At 51.6% G+C, this 13360-nt stretch overlaps 6 protein-coding genes across 6 annotated transcripts; 4 read left to right on the top strand and 2 right to left on the bottom strand.

Annotated features, from left to right (window-relative positions):
* Window positions 1-531: 531 nt before the first annotated feature.
* INS49_002400 (uncharacterized protein) lies at window positions 532-1104 on the top strand (the record flags this gene model as incomplete). The annotated part of the gene is made up of 1 exon (XM_043163213.1): window positions 532-1104. The coding sequence occupies one exon, from the start codon at window positions 532-534 to the stop codon at window positions 1102-1104; it is 573 nt and encodes a 190-aa protein (XP_043031719.1).
* Window positions 1105-2155: 1051 nt separating this feature from the next.
* INS49_002399 (uncharacterized protein) lies at window positions 2156-3703 on the top strand (the record flags this gene model as incomplete). Its single annotated transcript, XM_043163212.1, has 3 exons — window positions 2156-2332; window positions 2432-2618; window positions 2679-3703. The coding sequence occupies 3 exons, from the start codon at window positions 2156-2158 to the stop codon at window positions 3701-3703; spliced, it is 1389 nt and encodes a 462-aa protein (XP_043031718.1).
* Window positions 3704-4320: 617 nt separating this feature from the next.
* On the top strand, window positions 4321-4657 carry INS49_002398 (uncharacterized protein; the record flags this gene model as incomplete). Its single annotated transcript, XM_043163211.1, has 2 exons — window positions 4321-4589; window positions 4654-4657. 2 exons carry the CDS (start codon window positions 4321-4323, stop codon window positions 4655-4657), a joined length of 273 nt encoding a protein of 90 aa, XP_043031717.1.
* A 1550-nt stretch (window positions 4658-6207) lies between these two features.
* INS49_002397 (uncharacterized protein) lies at window positions 6208-7833 on the top strand (the record flags this gene model as incomplete). Its single annotated transcript, XM_043163210.1, has 3 exons — window positions 6208-6398; window positions 6483-7282; window positions 7340-7833. The coding sequence occupies 3 exons, from the start codon at window positions 6208-6210 to the stop codon at window positions 7831-7833; spliced, it is 1485 nt and encodes a 494-aa protein (XP_043031716.1).
* A 451-nt stretch (window positions 7834-8284) lies between these two features.
* INS49_002396 (uncharacterized protein) lies at window positions 8285-8860 on the bottom strand (the record flags this gene model as incomplete). The annotated part of the gene is made up of 1 exon (XM_043163209.1): window positions 8285-8860. The coding sequence occupies one exon, from the start codon at window positions 8858-8860 to the stop codon at window positions 8285-8287; it is 576 nt and encodes a 191-aa protein (XP_043031715.1).
* A 1769-nt stretch (window positions 8861-10629) lies between these two features.
* Window positions 10630-12418, bottom strand: INS49_002395 (uncharacterized protein; the record flags this gene model as incomplete). The annotated part of the gene is made up of 5 exons (XM_043163208.1): window positions 10630-10889; window positions 10949-11650; window positions 11737-12066; window positions 12130-12257; window positions 12318-12418. 5 exons carry the CDS (start codon window positions 12416-12418, stop codon window positions 10630-10632), a joined length of 1521 nt encoding a protein of 506 aa, XP_043031714.1.
* Between the last annotated feature and the right edge of the window lie 942 nt (window positions 12419-13360).

The raw sequence follows: 13360 nt of genomic DNA, 5'->3' as shown, positions 1-13360 counted from the left end.
CCCCGGCACACGGCGAGCCGCAATGCTCGGACGGCCCCAGATAAAAGTGAGAGAGTTGTGGTTGCCACTCGGCGAAACCAAACATCGCGACAAGGTACCCTCGTGCATGCCTTGCGACTCCTAGTTGCGCAGACGCGAAAGGCGTCCAGACTCATGTAGGCGCCGTGCCAAGTTGCTGATGTCTCAGGGTCCTACTTTGTTTTACCCGTGTGACCGTCCGATACTGGTTCTGTCTGATGTAGAAATTTTGACCTGTGAATATGGAGCTGGTCTGATATGCGTGATTTTGGGCTGAGGGCTTCATAAGATGGCAGCAGAGCCTCCGCATCTGCCAGAGTTGGCGGTGTTCATCCAACCCACAGTTGAACTTTCCATTTTCACTTTTGAGGCCAGGAGCCATACTTTCTCTTCTCTGTTGGTCTTGACGACTTCTTTTCCATCACAATTTTTGTAATTCACCGCAGCAGGACTGTATTTCTTCTCTTACAGCTTTCTCCGCCACATTTACTGAGAAGTCCTGCCACTGTCAAAATGAAGTTCTTCATCTCCATCCTTCTTCTCATCTCATCCGCCTCAGTCCTGGCCGTTCCCACAGGGATGCCAGTCATCAGAACGAAGGGAACTTCTTCACCCTCCACATGCACAGGAGGCGGTACGACAAATAACGCTGGCCAAGCCTCATCAAACTCTACAACAGGGGGCGGCGGCAACGCATCAGGAAACATCAACCCAAGCCTGGTCCCAGACTTCGGCGTGGCCCAGAACGCCAACGCCAACGCGCGGCAGCAAGGGTCATGCGACGGCTTCAACGCGGCCAGCAACGCCGTCGTCAACATCCCCTGCTCCTGCCCGCCGTCCCGGGCGTCGTTCCTCGCCGCGCTGGACAAGAACGTCGCGGCCGGGAGCGTGCAGGGGGAGAAGGTCCAGTTCAACAACGACGCCGGCGACCAGAGCGCGGCGACCAACAAGCAGCGGGCCACGGCCATGCTGGTCACGCTGCAGAACCTGAATGGCGCCGGCGTCGGCTGCCCTGCGGCGAGTGCGCCGAATTTTGCGGTCATGCAGAAGACGGGTGTTCTCTCGTCGAAGGCGTTTGTGCAGTAGATTTGGGGATCTTTTGGTTGCATTCTCAAGGGGATATGAGGTTATGATGGTTTTCTCGGAGTTATGGGTGCGGATCGGAGGGCGCCAACATTTGATATGGGCAGGCATTTGGGTATGGGTTTCTTGGCCCCTGAGTCACAGATTGAAGTGGAAAAAGCTTCGAGATTCATTGTTTATATATCAGAGTCAACAAAATATGACTGTCTATGAGAACCGTTGTCTTCTTGCACTTGTCTGATCCTGGGACTTTTTATTACCATGTGGTCGCATGGGTCTCACCTGGGGATGTCTTGTCATCTGGGTAGGACAACTGCATAATGGGCGCTTATTTGGTGGAAAGTTTCTCACTCATGATTTCTGCTCCTCTCAAGTGACAAGACTCTCACTCCAGAGCGCCGCAATTTGTTCATAATATGCATAAAACTGGGCAAAGCCATTTCTTAATTTCTGGTTTGTTTTCAGTGGTCTGGAAACATAAGCCGCCTAGTGCTGGAGCCAAACTTGGCATAACCTTCCATCCCGTCTCATGACTGGAGTGAGTCTAAACAGAAGACAATGTCCGAGAACACAACGCAATCCTCGTTGTGCATGCAAGGCAGCAGGCACATGGTCAATTGAGGCCAACGTGAGACCAGGCAGATTTGCAAAGTCCTAGAGTGCAGGCCTCCTGCATGGCCAACAACTTTCCCAGGCAGCCAGGCCCAGCCCAGGCCTCAAACTGGGCTGTGCATGTCAGAAGTCGATTTGCTGCCTACATGCACTTACCTGAAGACCGAGGACTCTGGTGTTGGCAAGAAAAGTCTGACGTGCCCGCATCACTTCTTCTAGACCCACACATTTCTGCCTCTCTTTGAGCTCTGCCCTGTCCTCACCTTTGCACCAGCCGTCAAGCCGTCTGGAACTTTCTTCTCCTTACAAGCAATCGAAACTTCGTCGTGACCCGTTCTCGTCTTGCCGTATTACGCAAAGATCCGTGGAACACCAAAGAAAGAGCTGTCTCGACTCGTGTCCTCGCTATCCCTCGTTCCGAAGACAAGATACTTCTAGTGCCATGGCTTCAGATTGCACTGTTGCATGTGGCTGTAGGCGAACCTTCCTCAGCAAGGCCGCCCTCGAGCAGCATCGTCGAGATAAAACACCCTCAGCCTCTGCGTCGGTAGTCTCCAACCGTTGGGCCAATATCAAGGTCTCTCGCGTGCCCGATTCGGTTCCCAGGAAGTCATCCAAGGTAAGCCGCCTGCTTTTCTTCTCTTTCTTTTCCTTGAATCTCAGGCTATGGATCTACTGTTTCTATTACGCGTCCTTGGTATTGACTGACACCAAACAGGGCCCCGAAATACGTGACTTCAAAGATGTATGGCTGGCCAAGGGAGCTGGAAACGTGGTTGACACGCTCACCAGTGCATCACTGAAGCTTTCCAGCTCAGAACCGCCCATCTCGAACAACGATCATTATGATCTCATTTGCAGCTACAATTGGGTGAACAAGAAGACACCAGAAGTTTATGTTCCAGGTCAGTTTTCTCATCCCGGCATTTCGTTTGCGAATCTATAATAATGATGAGGCGGTTCAGGCGGTGCGCCCATCTTCAAAGCGATTTCCCTTCCCATGACCATCAAGCCAGACTCCTGTCGCCACTTCATCGAACAAAAAGCCATGAAACTTCCGGACTATCCATTTGAAGTTGTCTTTCAAGCTGCAGAGCTGATGAACCCAACTGTCCGTTTCGACGAGATTGACGTACTTACCAACCGGAACAGCTTGCTAAAGTTCTTCGACTTCTGCGAGGGCCGCGTTCAGAAAAGCTTCCGCGTCAATTTACATCTGGTAAACGACACCTTGATCATCGAGCGGTGTGTGAGGTCGACAGCCGAGTACTTTCCCGGGTCAGGCGCTTCAGGATTCGGCCACAATTTCGAAAAGGTCGCGACCCGATTGCCTCGAGGTCTTGAGAACAGCTCAGGCCATCATCGCGTTCTTCGATACGACTTTGGAAGACTGAAATGTGCTGTCTGCTTTGAAGTGGATTCAACTTATGGTGATCCCGAGACCGTCAGAGAGAGTGAGACCTATATTCCCAAAGCTAAATCATATGGCGAGGAAAGTAAATCTCTTGCGACCGCCTTCTCTTCGATTGCAGTGGACAAGGCCGGCTCGGAGTCTACTGGAGGCTCAGCAGACACGATTCCCCGCGGCGCAGGGACAGACCAGGCGAGCGTTGCGGAGTTAAAGAGCAGGCAAGACAATCGTTCGAACCCAAAGCCGGGTTGGTTTCCTCAGCTCTGGTTAGGACGGACGCGGTACCTGATCACGGGCCATCATGAGAACGGCACCTTTGACGATGTTCGTGTGCAAGACCTAAGGGAGGAACTTGAGGCCTGGGAGAAGAACGAACTCAACCAAGAGACTCTACAAAAGATGGCCGTACTGCTTTCGCGCCTTCGGGACACGGTCCGCGCGACGGAGGCCAAGTCTTGCGTGGCTCTCTGCGAGAAGACTGTCAGGCCCTATACTTTGCGAATTCATGCGTCCACCTCCGGAAAGGGACCTCTACCAGACTCTGTCGTGGAGAAGTTTTGGAACAAAAGAACAAACTAAATTTAGCGCTGTATTCTCGCATGGCACATCACAGGATGCCATGCCGGGATGATTGCTCACAAATTGTAATTATAATACTGGTTAGATAGGCTTGATGAGTGGCAACATTGAAGTACATGGTGCCACGCTCATCGATGTGCCAAGACTTGTTTCAACAGGTAGACATGTCAATAGTGAAAGAAGAGAAATGAGAGGCTTGAAAAAAGGATTCAATCACCACCGTTGCAAGTCACTAGATGCGATGTCTCACCCCTGTCATTTCCGGCCTTTGTTTCCCCTGAGCGCCGTCGACAATTTGGGGCAGCTCAGCTGCCATGGGTCTTTGACGGACGAACTCCATCACATACCACGCTGTCACCATGTGACAGAGATGTAAGGTCGGGCACCCTATAAAGATGCCTACCCTCTCGAGCGGCGATTAAGGATTTCGTATTCCGATAGCAGCCAGACTCTTCAACATCTTTACTTCTGATCTTACGTGTTTTTGCAGCAGGCCTGCGTTCCAGATACATAGTTTTATGAGTGACTCGGGCCTGGCGTCCTCTCCAAGCTTGCCACGTTCAGCTTTCGTTTCAAACACACTCATACATACACCAGGCAGCCTCTTTGTCGCAAGCATGGGTTCACAAACAGCGGCGAAGATCCCTCGGCTCAAAACCTTTGACTGGCCCCCTCGGGGCTCCATTGAATTCATGGGTAGATGGACCTTCCAGAAGGGCATCGCTACCTTTGATACGCGCACGGGCATGCAGGGCCGTCAAGCCGAGTCGCCTCTGCTCCCCCCGGAGATCAGGACGCCGCGGAGAGACTCGCGTGCCTTCCTGCCCTTCACAAAAGCCAACGCGACTCCAAAGACTAACTACTCGGAAAGCTTCTCTGAAAGCATGTACCCAGGCGAGTAGTCATCACGTCATTCCCGATCGGAAGGCTGATCTGACGGATTCCAGGAGATGAAAGTACCCTATACGTCGGCTCTGGGAGCTCTTCCAGGAAAGACACCCATCCGCCCAGCAAGTGCTTCCACTGCGGCCTTCCCTGGCTGCACACGCGCCAGCTCTCCCCGGCGGGGGACAGCTCCCACTGGTTTGTGGACATACACGACGGAGTGAACAGGAAAATGGCGTATCTTTTCTGCTGGAGATGCGTGGAATTGGTGCAAAGACAGATGCGACCGCGTCACATAGGGTGTGGTCATTATTTCTCGCCGCCGTTCCTATCGACGGCTGACAAGCTCAACCGGGAGGACTTAATGTTGTGTGTCAGGTGCCGAGAGTCTTTGAGAAATGGTCTCGAGGGGTAAATGAAAAGAGGAAGTATTTCATTGGTGATGGGTGATTGGTGACTTGGGCACAGTAGGATGACCAGGAAATAACAGGATGAAATTGCAAATTGTGAGGAATCATGTTTCTAGAAGCCGCCATTGCTAGGCTTGCCAAATCCTATTGCCGTCAATTTGAAAGCTTGCCTATGCCGTGATGCAACTTGCTCAGGAACAGCAACATGCGCAATATCGGTTTGCTTTAGAGAGTTAACACAGTGTCTTCTACTCGAGTCACTTTGATTGCACAGATGAGCCGTCTTTAAGGCATAGCACTGCATAGCGGAAGGGCTGTTGTGAAAGCGTCTGGTAAGCAATGGCTCAGCCGCTTCAACGGCGGGTCATTAGATGGCAGCTCGCATCTCCGCGATCTGTCAAACGTCGTAATTCGCGATATTTATGTCCTTAGTCACCCAGTTCCCAGCACACAGTGCCCAATGTTTGTTGATCGCAGCAAGCTCACCCACTCCCGTGTAACAGTGCAAGAAACCAAGAACAAATAAATACACCACATCTATTCATGACATCGGCAAGGACTGCATGGTCTACGTTAGACTGAGCAAATTCTTGATACGGGCTACCGCGGTTGGTGCCGGTTCATTTTGTGTGGAGCAACCGCGCTTAGAGTTCAAGGTGAGATATCCTTTCATCCTGGTCCCTGGGCAAAATCGCAGGGTGTGACTGCCTGCATATGCAGGTAGGGATGTGTCACCAAGGTGGGATGACTTCAGTGCGGAGCATGATGGCGAGAGCAGAGCAGAGCAGAGCGGCAATCTTCGTCGCCATTCACTGCCAGAATGGTGAGATCAAACCCATTATGAGGAAACGGAGTGACTGAGCCACACGAAGCTCCCAAGAAACAGCCACAACTACGATCGCATTTGTTCTCCAAAGGGCGTCTCCGTTAGTTGCGTCTTTCTCCGCAGTGCGGCGTTTAGCCTGCACGATATCGGCCGGATCTGGCTGGGTTCGGCTAGAACTGGACCCTTGCTGCAAATTCCCGTAGTTCGAGTCAGATTTTGACTCGGGGTTTTGTTATCAGTTCCCAGTCGCAATACTCTTTACTCGGTGTGCCAGGAACCGCAGTTCCAGTGCACCCTCGTGTTTTCTTCTCCAACAAACATTTTCACCGCCGATACATCAACAAGTCCTCACGTCGACGTTGCTGCCGTGGTCTCTCACTACTATGGATGAGACCACTCCGCTGCTGCCAGATGCAGCCACTGCACCCATTCCAAGAGACGACCAACTGCACAGAGTGCCGAGCAAGGACTTTGTTGATTTCGATCCCAATGGCGACGATGAAAACCCCTTGGACTGGCCACAGACTTACAAATGGGTGATCGTGGCTTTGCTATCGATGATGGCATTCACAGTGTAAGTGATCAGAATTTTTCTACTGAAGTTCGCCACACACCCGCACGCGGGGGTCGACGACTGGAGCTAACAAGCGTCTTGTAGAACCTTCACATGTATCTCAGTGGTGCCGATAGCCAACACCATCGTGGATGACCTTGATCGTGGACACGCCTCCAGCTCTTCAAGCGTGCTACTTGTGACCATCTGGGAACTCGGCGAAGCTGCTGGTCCTTTACTCATCGCACCCCTCTCTGAACTATACGGACGTTACCCAGTCATCAACATCGCCAACTCGCTCTTCACGGCATTTACAGTGCTCTCCGCTGTGAGCCCAACCACGGGGGTTCTTATCCTCGCGCGCGCTCTGACCGGTGTCGCAGTCGCCACCAACGTGCTCAGCCCGGCTATCGTCGGCGACATCTTCGTCTCTGAGAAACGTGGCACAGCCATGAGTTTAATCTCGCTCGCCCCGCTGATAGGAGGAGCCGCTGGCCCAGCTATCGCGGGCGCCGTAGCGCAGACCTTGGGCTGGAGGAAGGTCCTATGGATGAGCGCCGCCCTTGCCGGCGCCTGCGAGGTGGCCTTCTTGCTGTGCTTCCGGGAGACTTACAGGGTGGAGATCCTGAAGCGCAAGGCTGCCCGGCTCAGGAAGGAGACCGGTAACTCTGCGCTCAGGTCCGAGTTTGACGCCGAGGAGGGCGGGCACAGCTGGCAGCTCATTGGGGAATCCGTGCTGCGTCCCTTGATCGTTCTCAAGAGCAGCTTTGCGCTGCAGATTCTGGCACTGTTCGCATCGTTCACTTTCACATACTTTTACATTATGTCGACAAGTCTGCCACCGATATTGCAACAGTACTATGACTTTACGCCAGCGGCCACAGGCTTTGCGTTCCTCGCCTTCAGTAAGCATCTCTGGCCTTGAAGCTCTCCGCGAATCAAGCTAACCTCATTATTCCAAGGCGTCGGATCGACGGTATCTGTCATGATGTGCAACGTGTTTCTCGACAAAGTCTACGTCAAATTGCGCAACATGCATCAAGGAGTGGGTCAGCCAGAGTACCGCTTGCCATTCATCATTCTAGGAAGTCTGCTCTTCCCTTTCCCTGTCCTGGTCTACGGATGGGCGACTCAGTGGCACCTGCACGTGGCTGTCCTGCTCTCCGCCGTGGTGATGCTGGGGGCTTTCCTGATGCTGTGTTTCCTACCAGTGATGGCATACGCCGTTGACGCGTTTGGGATCTACTCGGCCTCTGCGGTGAGTGCTGTCATTGTGACACGCTGCCTTATGGGGACATTCGTGCCGCTGGCTACGGAGCCTCTTGTGTCGAAGTTCGGGTACGGCTGGGGCTTCACGGTGTTCGCAGCAATAAGTGTCGCCACCATTCCGATTCCTATATCTATATTCAGATACGGATACAGATGGCGGCAACTTTCCAAGTATACGAGGGACTGATTATGGAATATGAATGGTTGCAACACGCAACAGGATACGGTACCATTCACAGCATGTACGGCGAAACTCGCACTGCGGAGATCACGATGGTGAGACCGTCAAGGGTGGAAATGTTACCTTTTCGTGGATGCATAGCCAGTTTATGGAGTTTCAAAAGTGTTTATACCTAGAAGAATACCTAACTAGAGAGCGCCTGTTTGAGACGACCGCGCTGACTAAAGTCACTACTAGCAATCGTCGTGTCTGAACCCATTAAAGCCACCCGAGCACCCTCTCATTCTTCACGTTCCAGAAAGTATACATGAAATAGAAAAGGCCACTCATGCAGATTGGGAACCACATGACCAGCCCTGATACTTTCTAGAAAATATCAGAAATGCTCCCGGCCATGTTCCTAGATAGCCTGGCAGTGAACTTGCATGTGCTCTATTGGGGGAAAATAGTCTATAACTCATGTCTTCAGAGTCTCATGCCTTTCTAAAGTCTCAATAAACAATTGAATCTTCTTCGTCTTCGTCTCTGGTCTCTTGATGTTCATGAGCCTGAACAGAAAGGGGAACTTTTTCGTCCTCCCCAGCGTCCCCCAAAATGCTTTCGCCCGCGTATTTGCATCAAGCGCCGCCTGAAACTCGTCGTCAGGCTCCGCAGTCTTCATCCGGTACGCAGCGTCCCACCTCCCGTCGGCCTTTGCCCGGTCGACTTCCGCCAGGCCGCCCTCGCGCATCCTCCCCTCGGCTATCAGCTTCTCCACGACCTCCCTGTTCACCTGCGACCAGCGGCTGCGCGCCCTGCGTGGCGTGAAACACCTCTCTTGGTATTCATCATCGTGGCCACGTGCGGTGCTATCAACCCAGCCGAAACAGAGGGCCGCGTCGCGCGCGTCAATGTAGTCGATCCCTGGGGCGGTGGATTTGGACTTGCGCAGAAGGAGACGGACGCCGTCGTCAGGCGGGTCGTTGGTGAGGAAATCTTCCCATTCTTTGAGGCTGAAGGGTCCAACCAAAGCTTTGTCTGCGGAGGACACCATGCCGTGAGCTCGAGAATGGCTGAAAGCCGAAAGCCGTCGTTCCCTTGATTGGGTGGGACGGCGCTGTAAGCTGCAGCTTGAAGTGTTCTGTTTGAGGATGAGCCCTGGAAATACCCTTGACCGCCGAATCAACATTTGTGTCAGTCCAGACGAAGCTTCATGAATTTTTTGCAGGAACTGCGCTGTAAGTAAGCGCGATGTCTGACAGGTGAAAGGTGATACATACATTCAAGTTCCCGCCAAGGTCTGTTCGGACAAACTGATGCCTGGAAGCTACTGGGTAGCGCCGGTCCGTTTGCGGCCGGGTTCAACCCTCCAGTGTCAACTAGAGGTTGAAATTAGCCTGGGAATACACATAGTCAATTTCCTTTTGTCAACATATATTTACTCTCTACAATGCCTGCTTCTGTGTTGATCTTGGACATATATGATTGAGAAATAAGCCTTGCCCGGCATAAAAGAGTGCAAGGCTTCCAGTATACGTTGATTTGCATCTAAGTCACAGAGTACATGTCTGCAAAGGAATACCTGTACATGAGTAACCACAATATCCATCATATTATCTAAAATTGTAGTGGCAGTGTTGCGATGGCATGTTGATCTGGTACATATGCTTGACTGAAGAGCCTCTTGCACGGCCAACTTGCACATATGCCCCCCAAATATGTTGACCAATAAAAGTACCTAGATATTTCAGCTACACATTGGTAATGTTGTCGGGCGCAGGGAATGCATTGCAGGGACTTCGGCTATTCTTTTCTCCGAAGGCTATTATAATAGCTTCGGTTTTCTTTCGTTGCTTTAGATTCATTCTGATCAGAACAATTAACTCCCCTCTATTATTTTTGAAGCTATAATTTGCAAATTCTGTGACTATTTGCTTTGCCCCTAAGCACTATGGCCCTCTTTTATTCCTCCTCGCGTTAGAGTGCCCTTGAGCGTACTGCTGAGGCATCTAGCAGAACTCTGCTCCACTGTATTTGTGGTGCTCGTTTTCAGTAAGAAATAGTCCACACGAATGATCTGTATGCCAAAACCTCTGTGCCGATCTGCGCTGTCCGTTCTTCCGTTGTTTCTTCCTGCCTGGAGGCACTACCACTGAAACAATCGGGTGCCTTCCGTTGTTAGTTGAACCCGGCGGTGCGATGGCTCATGGCCTTGGAGTTGTGCGAGTTTGGTGGCGTTTCCCTGATTGTCACAGCCTCGGTTCAACCAGCAGGTTTTGAATGGCTCAAAGATCCATAAAAAAAACGTCCATCAATCTAATGGAAGCCATGCGACCTGCACTCATGCCCACACCCTCTTCGAGTGTCGTGGATAAGCTTATGTATCCGTAAATATCTAGAAACGTTGGCATGGACTCGGTGATGTCTAACTAATACTGCGGTCGTGAACTTCTGTTGCAAGAGCTTGCTTGGCTTCAAACTTCCACTCGAACGTAGTCACTTTCACCAAGGCTTTACGAGACAAAGGACCAAGATCAGATCAAGACCTGGAAGCATTGCTTCCTTGGCTTGGGGCAGCATGTTGATGCAATCAAATCATTTGGGTATCCAACTTGCTTCAACCATGTGTTACATGGCTTCCGAGTCTGTTCCAAAATTGAAGACGACTGATGTTTGTTGGGGATCACATGAGCAACACTTAAGACATTCAAAGTTTGATCTCTTCCATCCTGGACACATTGTGCTGCATGACTGGACCAAGTACGAAGAGCAATACACACAAACACAAACACAAGCCAAGGCACTAAGGAGCCAAGCCTTCCTTCACGGCCGCCATCGGAAGCCGGGATGCTTCCAGTCCAGATCCGAGGCCTCTTCAGGAGAGTATCCCGCCAGCTCCTCCTCGAGGCTGCGGTTCTCTCGCTTGTGGTTGTCGCGCTTCATCCAGAACAGCGTCAAGGTGGCGGTGATCAGGATGGTGCTGCCGGTAGCGAGGTTGAGCCCGTTACCGATGTGGTAGTTTGGTGCATCCCAGCTGAAGAAGCTCCACGTGGCGACCAGTCCGCCAATGTTGCCAAACATGACTGTGAGGGAAAGTGTCAGCGCGTCTCCCCTAACGTATTCCAGATCGTGGAGGACTTACCATTTGTGCCGATCGCCGCGCTCCGTGCTGTGTCGCTCACGACGTTTGCGCTCACTTGCGCGTTGGTGAGGGCACCGAGCATGAATGCGGATGCGGTGATGATGAAAGTGGCGCCGTAGCGGACCTGAGGGTTCTCGCTGGCCAGGAACATGATGTAACCGACCATTATGAAGGGGGCGGCACCCATGATAAAGATCTGTCGCCTGTCGATCCTGGAGCTGATGAGAGGCAGGAGTAGGGTGAAGAAGGCGCCGACGATGTAAGGGGGAACTGTGTACAGCTGCTGCTTGATGACGGTCTCTTTCGGATAGATGGTCTTGACGATGGTCGGCAGGAAGAAGGCCAGGCCCTGGACAGTGACATTGTTGAGCAGGAAGGTGAAGGATGTGGACAGCGTGATGGGGTTGAAGATGCCGCGGAAGATCTTGGTCTTGTCAATCTTGTCGAGGACCTGTGTCTGCCCGACACGCTCGGACTTGACGCGGGCGACGGCGAGGTCCTTTTCCTCTTGGCTGAGCCAGCGGGCGGTCTCGGGTCTGTCGGTAAGAGTGAAGAAAGAAATGAGCGCGAGGCCCACGGTGATGATGCCTTCTATGCCGAAGATCATGCGCCACGTGTGCAGACTGCCAAAGCCCGGCAGCTTCAGGATCGCCGACGCAAGAAGCCCACCAAATGCACCTGCTAGGGGCGCCATGACAATATCTAAAGAGTATAACAGTCAGCATAGTCCCCGGGCAAAAAGTCGTCGAAGCCCATCTGCGGCCTCAGATAGGTTGGGAGTTTCGTACACATCGCCAGGCGGAAAGCAAGCTCGCTTCGTCGATACCATCGAGACATGTAATAGGCAATGCCAGGTAACATTCCAGCCTCGAAAATCCCAAGAACAAAGCGGACTCCGGAGGCCTGGGCTTCCGTCTTCACGAACGCGGTGCCAATTGATGAGATACCAAAGCCCAGGGAGGTAAGGGGGATGAACCAGCCCGGGCCCATCCACTTGCAGAGGATATTTGCTGGGATCTCAAACAGGATGTAGCTGATGTAGAAGATGGAGAGAAGCGCATTATAGTCATCCTTGACGAGGTTCAGGTCCTTTTCGAGTCCCGCAAGACGGGCATTTCCTAATTCTTGGTCAGTATCCCGAGTACATCATGGGCTCTTCGAATGACGTAGTGGTGGCTTACCGATGTTAGCACGATCGATGAAGCAGAAGAGATATAGCAGGGCCACGGTCGGGACGATCATCAGGTCAATCTTGCGTCGAAGTTTGGCCTCCGCCGCTGGGTCCAGCTCCACTAGGGACTGACCATATCTATAGAATAGAGAGTCAGAAAAGATGCGAGGTTAACGTAGCTAGACTCTGATGGCGTACTTGTCTGTGGCATATTGACCCTGCCCAGCAGCGGTCTGCAGCCCTGTGCCCGTGTCCTGGTGGACATATGACACGCCGTCGTCCTTGTCAGAGCTTGCCATGGTGTCGTCGGAGATGCTGCCGTAGGTTGCAGTTGCGAGTCTGGCGGCGAAGTGTGCGGGTAGAACAGAGGGTCAACGACACACTTGACTTGGAAGACAGATAACCTTTATGGATATCGTCCTCGGACGCAATCTTCAAGGGTTGGAGGGACAGTGCAAGGGCCAGAAACCTTGTTAAATGGAGAGACGTGGGGCTAACGGCCCTTTTCTGCATCACAGGGCGAGCTGGGAGTCGGCCTGGGTGCATGGATGTTGGTTGGGATCTCATCGGATGTCGCACCGCTGCCACCCATCCGCCTGTTTAGCAAGAGATGGGCTATCGAGCGACAGGGCAGCTAAGTTCCTGCCACGCGCTGTCTAACCCCCTTTCGCCGCTGCCCTGGCCTATCAGTTCCTTCCTTGGCTTCACCGTCCGTGACAAATGTGGGAGGCAGAGCGCGGTCCCCACAGGCGGTAGTTCCCACAGCTTTGGGATGGCCCCCGGTCCATTCTGGGCTCCTATGCCTATTGTGTTGACGGCATTCGATTGCGGTTATCCACCGTCGACGCCATAGTGCCTCTGTGTGTGGGAAACGAACCTTCCCCCCCTGTCTTTTTGACTCGCGCTCCCCCTCCGCTGCAGAACAACAAAAACTTAAAAAATACACTGTTTTTTAATAACTCACTTTAATTAAATAATAATATAATACACACACACACACACACACACACACACACACACACACATATATATATATATATATATATATATATTTATAAACCTTAAAGTATTAAGTTTTTTAATAAAATATTATAAATAATATAATATAATATTAATATTACTTAAGTTATAATTTTATTTTATAATTAATAAAATATAAATATTAAAATAATATTTTAAATAATATATATATTAAATTTATTTATTTTTTTTATTAATATTTCTTTATAATTTATTAAGAA

The sequence above is a fragment of the Diaporthe citri genome (genome assembly GCF_014595645.1).
Source record: "Diaporthe citri strain NFHF-8-4 chromosome Unknown scaffold_1, whole genome shotgun sequence".
Lineage (NCBI taxonomy): Eukaryota > Fungi > Ascomycota > Sordariomycetes > Diaporthales > Diaporthaceae > Diaporthe > Diaporthe citri.
The sequence above is the reverse complement of the archived record's forward strand: the minus strand, read 5'-3'. Positions and strand labels throughout refer to the sequence as shown.